This window comes from Rhinatrema bivittatum, chromosome 9, assembly GCF_901001135.1.
Source record: "Rhinatrema bivittatum chromosome 9, aRhiBiv1.1, whole genome shotgun sequence".
In the NCBI taxonomy this organism is placed as follows: Eukaryota; Metazoa; Chordata; class Amphibia; order Gymnophiona; family Rhinatrematidae; genus Rhinatrema; species Rhinatrema bivittatum.
Genome location: NC_042623.1, coordinates 58,685,960 through 58,704,849, shown reverse-complemented (window position 1 = coordinate 58,704,849; position 18,890 = coordinate 58,685,960). Strand labels below are relative to the sequence as shown.

At 42.7% G+C, this 18,890-nt stretch overlaps 1 protein-coding gene across 2 annotated transcripts in view; it reads left to right on the top strand.

Moving 5' to 3' along the window:
• Nucleotides 1–18,890, top strand: part of LRRK2 (leucine rich repeat kinase 2) — a 584,366-nt gene that overhangs the window by 163,323 nt on the left and 402,153 nt on the right. For both annotated transcript variants that reach the window (XM_029617357.1, XM_029617356.1), the window contains one exon: nt 14,561–14,694. In XM_029617357.1, the coding sequence (XP_029473217.1) occupies nt 14,561–14,694 (134 nt within the window). The remainder of the gene's footprint in view (nt 1–14,560; nt 14,695–18,890) is intronic.

Sequence of the window (18,890 nt, the reverse complement as noted above, 5' to 3'; positions counted from 1 at the left end):
TCGGTGTGTCTGATAGAAGACCTCATTTTATCGCGTGTGATAATAGCCGTGATCTGCAATAATGGCTGCAAGTGCACAATAACATTTTTTTCCCTTCTACCGTAAAAAAAAAAAAAAAAAGTAGCTATTTCTGACGTTAAATCCCATATTAGTGTGCGTTAATCTGTCGCACAATGTGGTAGAATTTCTTAATTTGCTTTAGTTCTTCCCACTTGCATATTAAAAATTGCGTGCTAGCTTGCGTTGTGTTATTTATCACACTCGCAACAATCATTAGGCTCCATTTATTAATGCATGTTTGGGCCCTAACAGAATTTGATGAATGACCCTATTAGATAGCAATTCTTTTTTAGACCATTTTAGTGCAAAACTGCTAAAATCTCTGTTTCCTTCTCATCATCTGGTTCTTGGGCTACTACCTTGTTGAAGGATATTCCTGTTAAATGGTCTTGTTTTGATCTTGTAGCCATCACCGAGGTTTCTAAGGTAATTTATTCTCTGAATCCTTCATTTTGCAGTCTCAGTATCTGTAGTTCACATTTACTACAATCTTCCAGAGGTACTATTGCACCTTCCCTAAAGCAGGCTTCAGTCTATCCTCTGCTTAAAAAATATGGATTGGACCCTTTAGAGGTCATGAATTATAGACCTATTTTCTCTCTCCCTTTTGTGGTAAAAATCGTAAAAGCATTGGCACTAATGCAGCTCAATGACTTCATTGAAGAACACCATGTGTTAGATCATTTTCAGTTTGATTTATGGAAATCCCTGAGTACTGAGCTTCTTTTGCTCTCTACTTTAGATTCTATTAGACGAGATCTGGATTGTGTACATGAATATCTTTTGGTTCTACTAGATATTAGTGCAGCTTTTAATATTATCGATTATCAAGTCCTTTTATTTCGACTTAGGGAAGCAGGGATTTCTGGGTCTGTACTCAAAAGGTTTATATCTTACCTTTCTGAAAGATCTCAACAAGTCCACTTACAGACTCAGTGTTCACGTTGGCATGATACCACTTCAGGAGTGTCTCAAGGATCTGCCCTGTCAGCTCTTTTATTCAGTATTAATTTAGCACCCATTTGTAAATTATTATCTGGTATCTGTGGTGGGTACAGATTGTATGCTGATGACGTCCAGTTTTTCATTAAAATGTCATTGCCTTGGGCTGAATCTTGTGAATCGGTGTCAGTTTGCATCAATGCTATCAAAGCATGGATGTCACATTATAAGTTGTTGCTCAATGTGTCTAAAACCGAATTGATTGTGCTAACCAGGAAATCAACAGTTTCTTATCCTCTGTCAATCTCTGTTGCTGGCACTACGTTTCCTGTAACCCAGTGTGTGAAAAGTCTGGGAGTCTTTATTGATTCAGAATTATCTTTTCAACCACAAATTAGGGCTGTTGTGTGCAGTGGGTTTTTTTAATTGAGTACTACAGAGCCTCAAGCCTCTTTTAGAACTATTGTACTTTCGCACAGTGGTTCAGGCTTTTATTTTACCTTTGTTGGTTTATTGTAATTCTTTATTTATTGGCCTGCCTGATTGTGTGTTAAAATATTTAAAAATCCTACAGAATGCTGCTAATATCTGAGAATAACATTCAGGAACACATTTCTCTAGTGTTTGCAGACCTTCATTGGCTGCCTTTTGTATATCGTGTAAAATATAAGACCTCTATACTAGTTCACAAATTGATATCACTCGATTCTTTTCCCTGGGCTAATGCCATGCTTCACTTGTACAACCTGCTCAACAGTCATATCAGAGGGGGTTATTGGATGTTCATCCATATGTGCTGCACGTCTGGTAGAGACACGAGAGAGAGCATTCTTCATAGCCTCTCCAATTTTTTGGAACACATTACCTGTTGATTTGCGCTTGACAATCTGCACTAAACATTTAAGTTCATGCTAAAAACATTTGTTTTGTTTAGCTTTTGCTTGAAACATAGACTCTGCATCATTTCATTTTATTTTATTTTTTATTGTTGTCTGAATTGTATCTGTTTTTATTATTTGCTTTTATCATATGCTGTTTCATGGTTTATGTAATTTGTGATGTCCTATATGATTGATTTATCTATTTTATGTTTGAGAATTATGTATGTAATTCTGTGTCACCTAGAGTTTGTCACCATGTGACAAATACAAATAGTAATAAATATATATCACATACAAATAATACAAATTAATAAATTAGAATATTAAATACATAAAAAATACATACAAAATTCATAATAAAATATAAAAAAAAACAATATTAAGACAAGCCCTAGTCCAGCAGCAAGGTTCCAAACCATTCCCACTGGGGAAGCCTGCTACTTTACTTACAATCTAAAATAATAACATACACTTCCTCTCAATACAAACTCCCATGCAAAAAAACCCACTATTCTAGTTATCATGCCCCGAACAACAATTTTTGGCCACCTCCGCATAAGAGTAATAGAAGACTAGGTCTGTCAGTCTGTCCAGGGACAGAAGATGACGTGGGCCAAAGCTGTAGTTGCTGCTGTCTTCTGGCCCTGCACAGGCTGAAGCTGCAGTCATTACTCTGTTTCCATAGGACTCTGCTACTTCTGTTCTCTCACCTGCCAAACTTCTATAGTGAGGCTGCTCCGATTTGGCAAGCAGCCCAAATTCTGTGCAAACATTTAGAATTTTGCAGGTGATTGGCGTTGAGATTTAGCTTCCGGTTGTGATTTGGTGCCAAGAATATGTAATGGCGAGAAGAGTAAAACATATAGAATATCATATCAAATGAAGAAATCAGAATGATGTCCCCCTGATGCAGATATCCAAAATATGGTCGGGGAGTGGTTTCTTCTAAATGGCAATAGATATGTCTTTTTTTATTTGTTAAAGAAAATGTTTTTAAAAATTGGACACTGGCCTGTGATTAATTGTAAGGCAATGCAGGTGATGTTATACCAGGAGTGCCTAGTATGAGGCCACACTAGATGGTCATGTTTAATGTCAGAAGGAATTACGGGTGTTGATGAATTGAATATCCCTTCAGTTGCACTAATCATTTTAGCACTTGAAATACATTGCTGACACCTTCATGGTTTGGTAGGGTTCAGAAATTCAGTTCTATATGTTTCTAGCCTGGTTGAACTCACAAAACCTTCACCTTTGGTTTTTGGTGACCATTCTCCCAATCTGAAGTTCATTTTTTGGACATTAGAGTATGGACGGCTGACATCCAGTTTTTCATTTTGATCTATAAAAAGTCTACTGACAAAAACATGCTTTTGTCTTACAGCAGCTGTCACCCATGTCACTTGCAGGACAACATCTCAGTTGGCCATTTTTTTCGCCTGCACCACTTGTGCACTACCTGCGGAGAGTTTATTAAACAAGCACGGGTTATGTTCTTTAATGTTTAAAATTGTTATCCAATTAATAGGGTCATATATCAAAATGCTATAAGGTGTTTTCGCATGCGTTAAGGGCTTATCGCATGCGTTAAGGGCTTATCGCATGCGAAAAGTGCTGTTAACGCATGCGATAAGCCCTTAACGCATGCTATAGCACCATAACGTATGGTGCGATGTAAATTTGAAAAAGAGGAGGAGTTAGGGGCGGGAGTGGGCCGGGTTTACCTTTTTGCTAAGCCCTATTGCATGGCTTTAACGCTGATTTTAGCTACACTTTTTCAGTAGCGTTAAGCTGTGTGATAGCTTGCGTTAAGGCTTTATCGCATTTAGCGATGTGTTCTTGTAGTTTGAGGCTCCTGGAGCACCAGCTGAGAGAGAGAGAGAGAAACTTACTCTAGCCATAATGCCCCAACACTAGATAGGTATTTATATCTCTATGGGAGGCCCACCTAGTAACTCAAGGTGAAGTTTAGGGGTTAGGGGTTTAGGGGTTAACGCTCCATGGTTAGGGGTTAGAGATTTAGGGGTTATCGCTCCATGGTGAGACAACACCTTGAATACTGTGTACAATTCTGGTCACCGCATCTCAAAAAAGATATAGTTGCGATGGAGAAGGTACAGAGGAGGGCAACCAAAATGATAAGGGGAATGGAACAACTCTCCTATGAGGAAAGATTAAAGAGGTTAGGACTTTTCAGCTTGGAGAAGAGATGACTGAGGGGGGATATGATAGAGGTGTTTAAAATCATGAGAGGTCTAGAACGGGTAGATGTGAATCGGTTATTTACTCTTTCGGATAGTAGAAAGACTAGGGGGCACTCCATGAAGTTAGCATGGGGCACATTTAAAACTAATCGGAGAAAGTTCTTTTTTACTCAACGCACAATTAAACTCTGGAATTTGTTGCCGGAGGATGTGGTTAGTGCAGTTAATATAGCTGTGTTTAAAAAAGGATTGGATAAGTTCTTGGAAGAGAAGTCCATTACCTGCTATTAAGTTCACTTAGAGAATAGCCACTGCCATTAGCAATGGTTACATGGAATAGACTTAGTTTTTGGGTACTTGCCAGGTTCTTATTGCCTGGATTGGCCACTGTTGGAAACAGGATGCTGGGCTTGATGGACCCTTGGTCTGACCCAGTATGGCATTTTCTTATGTTCTTATGTTCTTAAATTAGAGGACTTTCTCTCCTTTGACTTAAAGCCCATTCTACCTTTGTGATTTAGCAGGTTGCCATTTGCTTCTCCCATCTATACATAGTCAAAGCAAAAACACTCCATGACGGAATCTACTCCCCAAAATCACATTTGCAAATGACAAAAAAATCCACTTATACATTTTCCATTCCTGCCTTATGCAATTTGGAAATTACCTCTGCTTTCTTTTCCACCTAAGTCATCAGAAGATCTGCTTATTCCTCCATCTGTGAACTTCATCCCCCCACCCTCCCCCACCCTCCTCCTGCCCTACTGCCAGTAGCTTATATATATCGTGAGCAAATTCAAACTGTTTTGGACCCAAACCATCAATGTATATCCAATAACCAAAAAACAGGGATGGTCAAACAGTTCAGAATATCCACAAATCTTTTAATAAGTACCAATATGAATATTCAACACATCATTGAAGATTTAATAAACAGCAGCACATTTTCAATACAGGTCAATGGTCCTCTGACATGGACCGTATTTGATGATAACTACGTCAGGAGGGACCTTCAGTCTGTCTTACAAGAAACAAAATATTGGACTTTCACATCATACAGGCATCCAAAACAGAATTAACATATCACATCATAGTTAAAGAATAACTATAATGCATCATCTTTCCAGTACTCTGGAGTTTTACAGAAACAAGACTGAATGGCACATCAAATACAGGAGCTTCCAGTATGAACACTTAAATAGTACATTCAAAGACAGTAAATGGCGCCAAACTGGGAATAGGAAAATTAGTTCTTACATGTTAATTTTCGTTCCTGTAGTACCGCGGATCAGTCCAGACCATGGGTTGAGCCTCCTGTCCAGCAGATGGAGACAGACCAAAACTGAATAGGGTATCCTACATCAGGACAGAGCCTACCCTGCAGCCCTTCAGTGTAACTATTGTCAAAGCAGGAAAGGTATAAGATCAAGCAAGTAACAGCTTAACTATTAACGTTGTGAAAGCAATTAAACAATAGAGACAATTGAATGAACTGTGTGACTAAGCGCTCTTGCATGACTACCCTAGATCATCGTGAAAAATGCTTCCGGTGCCTGTGATGAGAATCCAAGAGAGCCATGCAGAGACACAAAAATATTCCTATAAGAAGGAAAAGAACAGTAAATAGTTCTAGCGGACCGAATGCGGGAGGGCATCTAGACTGATCCGTGGGACTACAGGAATGAAAATTAACAGGTAAGAACTAATTTTCCTTTCCCTGTACGTACCCGGATCAGTCCAGACCATGGGATGTACCAAAGCTTCTCTACAAAGGGTGGGACTGAGATAGTCCCGCTCGATGTACCTGCCAACCGAAGGAACCAAACACTGGCGCCTGAACGTCAAGGCGGTATTGACGAGCAAAGGTATGCATGGATTTCCATGTAGCCGCCCTGCAGATTTCCTGAGGAGAGACTGCTTGACTCTCCGCCCAAGAAGTAGCCTGAGAACGCAAGGAATGAGCTTTCAAGCCCTCTGGGACCTCCTGGCCTTTACAGATATACGCTGAAGAAATCGCCTCTTTCAACCACCGAGCAATCATAGTCTTAGAGCTCAGTCGCCCCTCTTTGGGCTGCTCCACAGAACAAAGAGATGATTGGAAATCCGAAAGTCATTGGTAACCTGGAGGTAACGTAGCAAGATGCGTTTAACATCCAAACGATGAAGATCAGAACCTCCGGGTCCCGCTATATCCACCGAAGAAAACGCGGGAAGTTCCACCGACTGATTGAGATGGAAGGGGGAAATAACTTTTGGCAAAAAAGAAGGCACGGTTCTGAGAGAGACTCCCAAGTCCGAAAAACACAGGAAGGGCTCTCTGCAAGACAGAGTTTGAAGCTCTGATACCCTCCTGGCGGAGCAAATGGCCACCAAAAACACAGTCAAGAGTCAAGCCTTGAGAGTAGCCCAATGGAGAGGTTCGAAAGGAGCCACGCAGAGCACCCGAAGGACCAGATTTAGATTCCACAAGGGACAAATAACCCGAACGGGCAGCTTTAAGTGTTTAGTGCCCCTAAGAAATCGAACAACATCCGGGTGACAGGCCACCGCATGGCCTTCAGTGGTGCCCAGGAGGGAACCGAGAGCAGAAACCTGAACGCATAAGGATGCAACGGAAAGGCCCTTGGAGACTCCCCGTTGAAGAAAGATGAGAACCATAGAGACCGAAGGCGAACGCGCCGAGACTCCCGCTTCTGCGCAGACATTCTCAAAAATTTTCCAAACACGAACATAAGCCAGGGACGTAGACTGCTTATGAGCTTGGAGTAGAATGGAGATAACCTCTTTATATCCCTTGCGTCTCAAACGGCGCCGTTCAAATGCCATGCCGCTAGACAGAAGTGATCTTCTTGGTCGAAAAATATGGGACCCTGCCGAAGAAGACGAGGAAGGTGGCCGAGACGAAGGGGACCGTCTGTCGCTAGATTCACCAGATCCACAAACCACGGCCTGCGAGGCCACTCGGGGGCCACAAGATCGACTGGTCCCCGGTGAAGCTCTGTTCTCCTGAGAATTTTTCCCACGAGAAGCCAAGGTGGAAACACGTAAAGAAGAATGTCGGACGGCCAAGGAAAGGCCAGGTTATCGACGCCCTCCGTGCAATGTTCTCTCCAGCGGCTGAAGAACCTGGGAGCCTTGGCGTTGATGAAGGTTGCCATCAAATCCAGGTGAGGGAGACCCCACCGGCGAACAATCAACCCCATTGCCTCCTCTGACAACTCCCACTCTCCAGGATCGAGACGTTGTCGGCTGAGGAAGTCGGCTTGCACATTCTCCTTGCCTGCTATGTGAGAGGCCGCTAGGCGATCCAAGTGCCTCTCCGCCTAGGTGAAAAGCTTGCTAGCTTCCAGCGCTACCAGGTGACTTCGGGTACCCCCCTGACGATTGATGTAGGCCACCGTGGTGGAGTTGTCCGAGAGAACACGGACAGCTTTGCGGCGGATTAGGGGGAGACAAACCTTCAGGGCCAAGCGTACCGCCCGGACTTCCAGGCGATTGATATGCCAGCGGGACTGTTCTGGGGACCAGTGACCTTGAGTTGTTTGAGATTGACAGACCGCCCCCCACCCGGAGAGGCTGGCGTCCATCGTGACTATGACCCACTCGGGAGTCAGAAGAGGCATCCCCTTCAGGAGATGTGCCAGCGACAGCCACCACTGAATGTTGGAAATGGTAGAGTCGGAGAGAGGGAGGATCTCCTGGAACTGTTCGGACACTGGGTGCCAGCAGGATAATAACGCTTTCTGTAAAAGACGCATATGCGCAAAAGCCCAGGGGACAAGGTCGATAGTGGAGGCCATGGTCCCCAGTACCTGCAGGTAATCCCATGCCGTGGGGAGCGGCAGAGAGATAAAGCTGTGTACTTGATCGGTAAGTTTGAGTGCCCGAGCATCCGGGAGGAACACTTTTTCTACCTGTGTGTCGAAGCGGGCTCCCAGGAATTCCAGAACCTGGGAGGGTTGGAGATTGCTCTTGGTGAAGTTGACAAGCCAGCCGAGGGAAGTGAGAAGAGCAAGAACGCGGTCGACGGCTCGTACACAAAGAGTGGACGACTTGGCCCGCACGAGCCAGTCGTCCAGGTAAGGGTGGACCAGGATTCCTTCTCGGCAGAGAGCCACCGCCACTACCACCATAATTTTGGTAAAGTGCTGGGGGGGGGGGGGGGGGTGGTGGTAAGGCCAAAAGGAAGGGCCCTGAACTGGAAGTATTGATCCAGGATGTGGAACCGAAGGTACTTCTGATGGTCTAGCCGAATCTGAATGTGCAGGTAAGCCTCCGTTAAATCGAGGGAGGCAAGGAACTCTCCCGGACGGACCGCTGCTATCACCGCCCTCAGAGTCTCCATTCAAAAATGGGGTACCCGGAGGGCATGGTTGACCTGCTTGAGGTCCAGGATAGGACAGAAGGCATTGTCCTTCTTGGGCACGATGAAGTAAATGGAATACTGGCCAGCACCTTGTTCCTGCAACTGTATCGGGATGATCGCCCCCAGATCCTGGAGCCTGGTCAAGGTTTGGCACACCGCGGACCTCTTGAGTGGACCACAAGGGGAGACGAGATGAAAATCCGGTAAGTCCCGGGCCAATTCTAATGCGTAGCCTTTTTCTATCACCTCGAGGACCCATTGGTCAGTAGTGATTTTGGCTCATTCCTCGTAAAACAGAGAAAGACGCCCACCTAAGTTTCGTGCGGAGGAATGGACTGGCTGTATCTCATTGTGCAGCAGTCTTGGTGGCTAGGTGATGCTGACTCCCATCTCAGAAGGCATAGCGGCCACGAAAGGAATGAGACCAAGACTGGGACCTGGAAGTACCACCCCGTGGGAAGGAACCGCGGCCACGGGTGTTGTACCGATGCTGTCCGCGGAAGCGGGTACGCGTGGGGAAGAAAGACTTAGGCTGCTTAGGGTGGTCCTCCAGCAGCTTATGGACTTTATTTTTGCCCAAAGACTTAATGAGCTGTTCCAGGTCCTCTTCGAAAAGCAACTTGCCCTTAAAGGGGAGTGTGCCCAGCTGTGCCTTAGACGAGTCTGCGGACCAGTTGCGCAGCCAGAGGAGGTGTCTGGCTGAAACTGCGGAAACCATTGCCTTGGCCTGAACGCAAAGCAAGTCATACAGGGCATCTGCGCCATATGCAATGGTGCCCTCTAAGCATTCCGCCTGCTCTGCCTCTGCAGACGGGAGGTCCTGGGTGCTGAGTATTTATTGCATCCACCTAAAGCTTGCCCGCTGCATGAGATTGCTGCAGATTGTCACCCGTACCCCGAGAGCTAAGACCTCGAAGATCTGTTTCAGATAAAACTCGAGCTTGCGGTCTTGGACACCCCGGGACCAACCGCACCCGAACAGGGCCTTGCGGCTCCAGAACCGCGGAGGGGAGCGGCGCGGGCATCCGAGGGAGTTTTGGAGGGGGGGAATTTGGGGGGGGGGGGTCCTCCTCCTCCTCCTCCTCCTCCTCCTGAAGGCTAGCCAAATATGATTTGTGCAAAAGGAGCACAAAATCCAAAGAAAATTGGGCCCGAAACGATTTTCCCGCGGGGGGAGGGGGAGTGAGGGAGTTGAGGGGGGGTCCGGGCATCCCCCCCTGAGAGCGCACTGGGCTCAAATCGGGGGGTAAAAATCGGCAAATCCAGTTCCTCTGCCCCCTGTGAGGCAGAATCCGCATCGAGAGAAAAACCCAAAATGGCCGCCGTTCCCGCTGTTTGCCGGGTCGGGAACAGCCTGGCCATGCGTCGTGGATCCCGGCCCTGGGCTTGAGCTTTTGGCGCCTCCGCGGAGGAGCCATCCCCACCTGGGAGGCATCTGGAGCACACCCCATCTCTGGAGAGCCGGGAGGCCAGCTCTGCACAAGCTAAACACAAATGTGAACGCGGCATGAAGAAATCAGCACAGCTGCGATAGAAATCAAAAAACAGCTGAGTGGGGAGTCCCAGAGGAGAGGAGCAGGAGATTGAACCCCGCTCCCTCTCCAAGAATTAAAACCTTTCTGCCACTGAGTTTTACACTGAAATAACAGTATTAAATTGCTAACTTTTTTCACTCTTTTTTTTTTCTTTTAAAATTGTAGAGATTTGCAGGGGAATGCGCTTCCCTGAATATGCACCCAAGGTATGAACGACCTGGGGCAAGGCAGAAGGCTGAGGGGGGTGACTGGCACCACCAGTATCGCCCCAGGTAAGGAGGTCACTGGGAAGGGAACCTAGGCTGAGCAAGTCAAGGGGCAAAGCCCACCTAGGAACCCCAAGAGCGAGGGAGACGGGGCTGTCTCCCTGACACAGTCAGATACAATTTTCAATCAAGACCTCTTCTTCTTCTTTTTTTTTTTTTAATCAAAAAAGAGAACAGGTAATACTTGCTTGAGCCTTGCCCCTTAAGTAGAAGAAGAAAACCCCGTAAGGGAAGGGCAAGCTAATAGGGAACCGCAGGGTGAGCTGCCTGGCATCTGCTGGAGACAGACAAATACAGAAGGGCTGCAGGGTAGGCTCTGTCCTGATATAGGATACCCTTTTCAGTTTTGGTCTGTCTCCATCTGCTGGACAGGAGGCTCAACCCATGGTCTGGACTGATTCAGGTACGTACAGGGAACATGTGATTTAAACTATCACATCAAGTCAGGAATGTCTAGTCATATGACCTCCCAGGCTTTGACGTTTAATCAAAGGAATTTTGTCATATGATCAAGGCTGTCAAACAGGTTTGTAAAAAAGCATAAAAGACCGTCAAAAGAAAATGGACCAATCGATATTTAGATTGAGACCGTGAGGAAAAACCGTGTTTAAAAATGAATCAATCTTTATTCATGTTATATCAGGAGGCAAAAAAAGTCACCTCCATGAGGGTAGGGGGAGGGATAACATTTCAATAATGAAAAACTGCAAATCGCCAGTAGTCTATTGGTGTATTCTCTCTTATAAAGACAGGCAGGAGCAATGTTCATAAATCCGCATGCAGATACAATGAGAAGTTTTCCCCATGTAAAGCAAGCAACAGGGACATTGGATAATGTAGACAAACCCTTTTGTAGAGCAATCTGATGAAAAGTTCAACCAAAACAGTTTTCCAGATATAGGGTGTGTAAAACTGGAGGAGGTCAAGGAAAATAGACAAGCCTTACAATCGCCACATGGTGCATGGCCATGATGGGGGGTAACTTGAGCTGGTTCCACACAAAACTCAGAAGAAATTAAAAAATCGTGTAGATTTTGACCACATTTGAATACAAAACAGAGATTGTTTCTGAAAAATTGAATGAGGATGTAATCAAATCCAATGTTGATTAAATAAAGAACATATATACTGGCTAGCTGGAGAATATGGAAGTACACAGGTCACAACATTGCAGTCAACCAAAGAAAATTTAGTGAAAAGTAAATTGCAATTCATTTAAAGTGTGTTTAAAGGCACGTCTGACAAGCTTAGGCCTGGATTTATCAAAATGCACTAAATATTGCCTGCGATAGAAAAAGGGGCATGTTTTATGGTAATAGGCAGTTTATTGCAATTTGCACTAATACCTATGCGAAGAGCTAAGTTACTGCAAATTGCGATAACTTTTTCACACTTTGAGATAAGTGCCAGAATATGGTATTGCCTACATACAACCACTGGACCATGTTTACTGAGAGAAAGAGACTAGCCATAATGCCCCAACACTAGATGGGTATTTATATCTCTATGGGAAGCCCATCTAGTCACTCGAGGTAAGGTTTAGGTATTAGTGTAGGGGTAAGGGGCCACTTTGATATTCAAAGTGAGATGTACGAACAAAATAGTGCGCTCTTGTGAAGATTTGATGACCCTCGGAGTGAGGAAACTCACTCAAAGATGAGATTTGTGCAGTGTTCTCTCAACCTAGCATGATGTTACCCAGGGAGAGAGTCCATCAAGCTAGGTTGAGAGAACATTGCACAAATCTCATCTTTGAGTGAGTTTCCTCACTCCGAGGGTCATTAAATCTTCAGAAGAGAGCACTATTCTGTTCGTACGTCTCACTTTGAATGTCAAAGTAAGAAAATAAGAAATTGCCATGCTGGGTCAGACTAAGGGTCCATCAAGCCCAGCATCCTGTTTCCAACAGCGGCAAAAACCAGGCCACAAGAACCTGGCAATTACCCAAACACTAAGAAGATCCCATGCTACTGATGCAATCAATAGCAGTGGCTATTCCCTAAGTAAAATTGATTAATAGCCATTAATGGACTTCTCCAAGAACTTATCCAAACCTTTTTTGAACCCAGCTACACTAACTGCACTAACCACATCCTCTGGCAACAAATTCCAGAGCTTTATTGTGCGTTGAGTGAAAAAGAATTTTCTCCGATTAGTCTTAAATGTGCTACTTGCTAACTTCATGGAATGCCCCCTAGTCCTTCTATTATTCGAAAGTGAAAATAACCGAGTCACATCTACTCGTTCAAGACCTCTCATGATCTTAAAGATCTCTTTAGACCACTACTGAGGGACCTGCATCCTTCTAGGTATTGAATTCTGTGTTCCTTTGGTGAATGCTTTTGGGTCATTGTAAGTGGTATCCATTGCACTTCTTACTCTTAAGATGTACTTAGATGGAGTGAATTCTACAATTCCTTCCTTCTGAAGTTCTATCTAATTTTTTTTCCTCTATCATGTACTATGTCTTCCCTCCTTTGTAGGGAATTTTTTTTATACGGAAATCTTCTCAGTTTGTTGTAATATAAGGATAATTTTTCTTATTTAAGGTGACAAAGGAGTTCAGGAGGTAAGAACATTGTGTATCCTGGTCGGTGGTCTAAGGAATGGTGAAGCAGCTTCTAAGGCATTGATGGCTTGCTGGATTAAGGAAGTGGTTGGAGTGGCCTAAGTTGATAAGCTTTTATTCTTATTTAAGAGTGCAAAAGTGAATCCTTCAAGACTGCAAGCAACTTCTTGGGCAGAGCTTTGTTGGATTTTCATCGGATCTTCCTTAATTTCCTTAAAGCATTTTAGATTGGACCTTTAGGCCAGGAAGGCAGCTTTCTTTTGACTCAGAGTTTTCAGAGTGGTTTTGGCAGTTTTCTACCCATTTTGGAGGTAGCTTGAGAACATCCAATGCATCTGTACAGATTAAGCTGGATGAAGAAGAAGGAAAAATTTAGTCTTACCTGATAATTTCCTGATAGTCTTTCCTGATAATTTCCTTTCCTTGAGTCCAACCAGACTAATGCAGAACCATCCTTATTCTGCTAAACAGATTTTCATATTTTAGGATGAGATTTTCATATAAGTTATTACTATGTAAAGCGTGATAAGTTCTTTACCTGCATGTTTCTCATTCCCACATGTAAATGGTATTCTGTTTTTTCTACTCTGCGAAGCTCCCTGGTTGGGGAGGGGAGTATTTGATAAATTGTTTTTTAAAGTTGTTACAGGGGATATTGGCAGGCTGAGATCAGCACAGGGATCTATAAGGGGGTGAAGTCAGCAAATCTGTTAGTCTCTGTCTCCATCTGCTGGTTGATGGGCATAACTCTTGCATCTGGACTGGTCTGGATGGACTCAAGGACAGTAAATTATCAGGTAAGACTAAATTTCTCCATTCAGATTATCATAAGAAGACTTATACTATTTTAGTTTAACTTCATTTTGTACAAGATGATTTTGTAGCTGGCACATTGCTGCAAATGTCTCTGGTGCCCCTAAGTGCAAACCCTTCCCCAATCCTGCCACTGGGAGCACTTCCCCCTACTATAGATAATGTTGCTATGCATGTGTTTTATCCACATACAGGGATGGCAATTTTCTAAAAGCTAATTTCTGCAGGCAAAACATTTACTTGCAGAAATGACTTTCAAAATTACCCTTCTTGAGAAAGTGGGAACACATCATGTTGTTTGCATGTGTGTTAATCTTTTGACATTCCTTTTTTATTTTTAATGAGAAGTTTAATTCTTATTTAGATAAAATGGCTGGGAATCTTCCTTCCGCCCCCCAAGTTTGTGCCATCCATATTAGATAGGATCTCATTCTTGCCTAAAAAGAGATGATCCTTAATCCCAGGGCAGAGAAGAAACACATGTACATGTCTATCTCTATTCTGCAATCTATTTTTTCTATCTCAAGTTTTCAATTTCCTGCTGGGATTGAGAGATGGCTGACTTTATGTTAATATAAATTGTTTACATCTTTTCTTTTTACTGTCCCTGATGAAGGTCTGTTGCCTGGACTGAAAAGATGGAATTGGTATGGAATAAATTGTGTTCATTATGATATGTGGATTGCTTGGTATTTTGGATTTTCTTGCAATCTGTAGAAACTATTTTGGAAGCTAGGCATAGTTTTTGACTGACTGAACCCTTTCTTCCTTGATCAGCTGCTAGTGACTCGGATACTGTTCTTTTTTCTTAAGGCTCATGTACTAACCATTTTTCCCATAGCACAAAATGTATCAATTTCATGAAGTTTTTTAGGTTATTTAAAATATTTTCTTAAAATGTATGAATTTTTCTGTGTATTTTAGATACATATGTCCAACAACAAACTGGTTCATTGAAGTTTCCAGAAGATGCTGTCTCACCCCTTGATTTGACACTTATCAAGAACCAGTGTTTACTAGAAGGGACGCATATCTTAGTTTTAAATGCATTGAACAAGGTTAGTAAAAAAGCCTCTTGGCCAAGTATCTTGTTTCCCTGGAGAAAAGAATTTCAGAAGTATGTATTTGTTTGCTAACAGAATTCAGACTAACACTCATGAAGCCACGTGGCTTAGGTTTTCTGATGTTAACAACGGATTGTAGCTAAGTCTACTTAAAGGACTCACAAGGGTTGAGGGAATCTAGCTGTTAGATCTGTTGCTGCTGTGAATTCTTTGTTAGCCTGTTCTAAGCTTTCTCCAACTTTGCAGAAGAGAGTACTTATTCCTCCAATTGAGGATCACGGCCCTTTTGGTAAGGTGGCTGGCTTAGAATTCCATTCTCTGAAGAGTCCTGGAGATATGCAACTGTCCTAGACTTTTCCTGGTTTTTGTATTAACGCCAGACCCAGATCATAAGTTACTGACAGAGCCACTGGGTGCTCCGCATTATTGGGATTATAGAGGATAGAAGTGTAGAAATCATGGATGTAATAGAAATAGTTAAAGCAATCTGTTCTCATGATATGACAATGCTATTTTGATTGTAAGCCCCCTCAAAAATCAAAAGAAATATACTAATCAGAATACTAAGTTCCATTTCAGATGATATAATCATTCATATATACATATATTCACATTTTAGTTGCTTCTCTATTTTATTTATTTAACAGCTTTTCTATACCGACATTAAAGTACACATCATATTGGTTTACATTTCAACTAGAAAGGTGGAAAGTTACAATGAACAGGGAGGGGGAATTGGACAACTGGCAGAAAAGAAAGTTTGAGGCTCTAAAAGCAGAGAGTTTCGCACAAAACTGCAACTAAAAAGGCGAGAAGGATAGTGATAACAGAGCTAACTTTACGAGAGTACAAAATTTACCTTATTTACAGATTACATGACAAAAATTTACAGTATTTACAGATTACAAGATTTCAAGAGGTCGGGGTTGGTCATCGAGATTAATGCGGAAAGGACGTCGCGATTAATCCGGGAAAGCCTGGTGAAAGAGCCAAGTTTTTAGCATTCTTCTGAATTTACGAGGGCAAGGCTCGAGGCAGATATCGGGAGGTAGGGTATTCCATTGCTTGGGACCAGCAGTAGAGAAGGCACGATTCCTTGTGGCTGTGAGGCGGGCTTTCTTGAGTGAGGGGACCTGAAGGGTGCAATTACGGTTCATTCTGGTGGGGCGGGAGGATTTTGCGATTTGTAGGGGTTCAGTGAGCCATGAGGAGTTATGTTGGTGGATGGCTTTGCGAATAATGGTTAGGGTTTTAAACAGGATGCGGAAGGAGATGGGGAGCCAGTGTAGGTCTTTGAGTATGGGGGTTATGTGGTCTGATTTACGGGTGTTACTGATAATCCTTGCTGTGGCATTTTGTAGTATCTGCAGGGGTTTGATGGTGGAAAGAGGGAGGCCAAGGTAGAGGGAATTGCAGTAGTCAATTTTAGATGACAAGGTAGCTTGTATGACAGTTTTGAGATCGTGTGTATGGAGTAGGGGCTTGAGCTTTTTTATAATCATGAGCTTGTAGAAACCTCCTCTAATAACGGAGGAGATGTGGTTTTTTAGGCTCAATTGTGGGTCTACTAGGACTCCTAGTAGACCCACAATTCTCTAGTAAGCTTTAGCAATTTCCGAAATATATCTCTGCTCCCAACCTAAAATAAACCCATCGATTTAATCAATTTTTATACAGTATGTATTAACAGTAACATTGTTACACCATTATTAAAAACCCAATCCTAACAACCTCCTCCCCCTCATGGACACCCATATACCTTCTTCCCTTCCCCAACCCATATCCCATGACAGTATTAATTGCGACGAGGATCTAAACATAACATTCATAAAATGTGTTTCTATGCCATGAAAACCAACAGCATATCCAAACATTCTCAGTTACAACCTATTAATGTCAAAGACATCATCATTCTATAAATCATACAAAAACTCCGCCACCCAAAAACACACCCAACTTACTTTGCAGATGCTTAAAGAAATAGCCAAGATTTTACTTACTTACGGAAACATAAATATAACTTGTTTCCTTATTTCAGCCAGTAAACTGTTTCATAATAAGGTGCAAGCAACAAATATATTTTACACTTTACAGGTTGTAGCCAAACCTTCTTAGGAGAGGGAATGCACAAAAGGTCCTCCTTTGTACAAAATCGTTTTACTGCTAGATAAAGAGGGCTTAACTCTTTTTTTTTTTTTTGCCTTAAAGGCCAGCATTAAGATGTTAAACTTACTGCACTGTTCCATTGGCATCCAATGCAGCTGCTCCATATGTATATGTATATGCCTTTTTCCGCACCATTGTTTTAGTTTTGTTTACGATGCACACTTGTTTTAATGTGAACCAGCATGATGGGACTGCGTTCTCGAATGCCGGTATATAAAAACCCTAAATAAATAAATAAAATATTGTCTCTAAAAGTAAGGCCTCTTATGATCCTAGCTGCAGTATACTTGAAAAGTTGCAGCCTCCTGAGCATTATTTGAGTCTGCATAGACTGAATTACAATAGTTTAATCTCAGATTTATCAAAGCTTGAACAACACTCCTTGAATTTTGCATAGACAAATAGGTGCCTCTTCCTGACTAATTTTGAGATTTGATCATGACATGGTAACTTGGAATGGTCATTCATAGTTACAGAACTTTTTAAAAATGTAAGAAAGATGAGGTATGCTTCAAGATGAGCCCTTCTTCCTGCTCTAAAGTTGTGTCTTCCTTTCTTTTTACCTTAGAGAATAGTAATTATTATACCGATATTCAAAAATGTTGAGCACCTACATTTAAGAACCCAATAGGGTCATTTATCAGCTCTGGAATTTGTTGCCAGAGGATGTCGTTAGTGCAGTTAGTGTAGCTGAGTTAACTTAAGAAGTCCATTAATGGCTATTAATCAAGTTTACTTAGGGAATAGCCACTGCTATTAATTGCATCAGTAGCATGGGATCTTCTTAGTGTTTGGATAATTGCCAGGTTCTTGTGGCCTGGTTTGGCCTCTGTTGGAAACAGGATGCTGGGCTTGATGAACCCTTGGTCTGACCCAGCATGGCAATTTCTTATGTTCTTATGAGTTATGTTCTTAACGCGTGCGATAATGGCCTAACGCACGCAATAAATAACGCAATGCAAATGTGTATGCAAATTCAACATTAAGTATTCCATTGGGAGGAGTTTGGACGGAGTTAATAGAAATGAGGGTCGTTAGCATCCAATGCAATACAGCAATGCAGGCTTTAGAGCTGGAACTAACTACACCTATTTTTTGGTGCGTTGTGCTTGTGATATGGGGAAAGAATTTTTAATGCAGCGCAACTGAGGGAGAGAAAAAGAGAGAGGATAAGCATGACACTCTATATATGTACCACTGTAAGAGGGGCACTTTTTCATTAGTGAAATATTTAGCTTCCTTTAAATTATATTTCTTAGCCATGGTGCATTTCTTGCATAGTGATGGGTACAGGTTTCTTGGGCAGATAATCAGCAGAACAATTTTCAAATCATCTTGCACCATTTCCAGGAAGTATTATAAGAAGTAGCTAACTGTTCTAGCACCATGGACAATTTTAGCTCTTTTTTGATTATTTGATTGCTCTTTTTCTTCTTATTTGAATTTTTCTTTGCTGCTCTGGTTTTTAAGAAATGTTGGTCATATCACAAGTTAGTGTTGTCATGACTGAGGCTCATTCATGAGAGACTGAGGCCATTCTGCTGACTTGTTGATGTGGTTTATTTAGAAGCATGGATAATGCTGAAAGATAATGGCCCATCCAGTCTGCTCATTTTCCTAGGTACTGCAGATCCTCTCTGATTTCTGTTCGTTCACTTTCCTAGTAATCATTTGAGCTGAGCCTGTGCTTTCTTGAATTCTGATACCATGTATGCCTCGATCACCTCCCCTGGGAGACTGTTCCACATATGTCCCACCCTTTCTGCAAAAACTTGTTTTCTTATGTGACTCCTGCGTCTACCCCCTTTCATCCCCTCTTCCACTTAACAATGTTCAACTCTCTGAAGTATTGGAATATTTCTCTTTTTCTTCATCTTCTCTTAAATCTCTCTGTGGTAGTGGCTTGGGAACAGCCAGAGGGAAAAAGGAGGCAGACTCTGGCTGTTCCTTTAGTGCAGTTTATTTACAGTGAAACAGAGGGAAGAGAACAGCTAAACAAACAAAACAGGCAGCTCGCCTTGAAG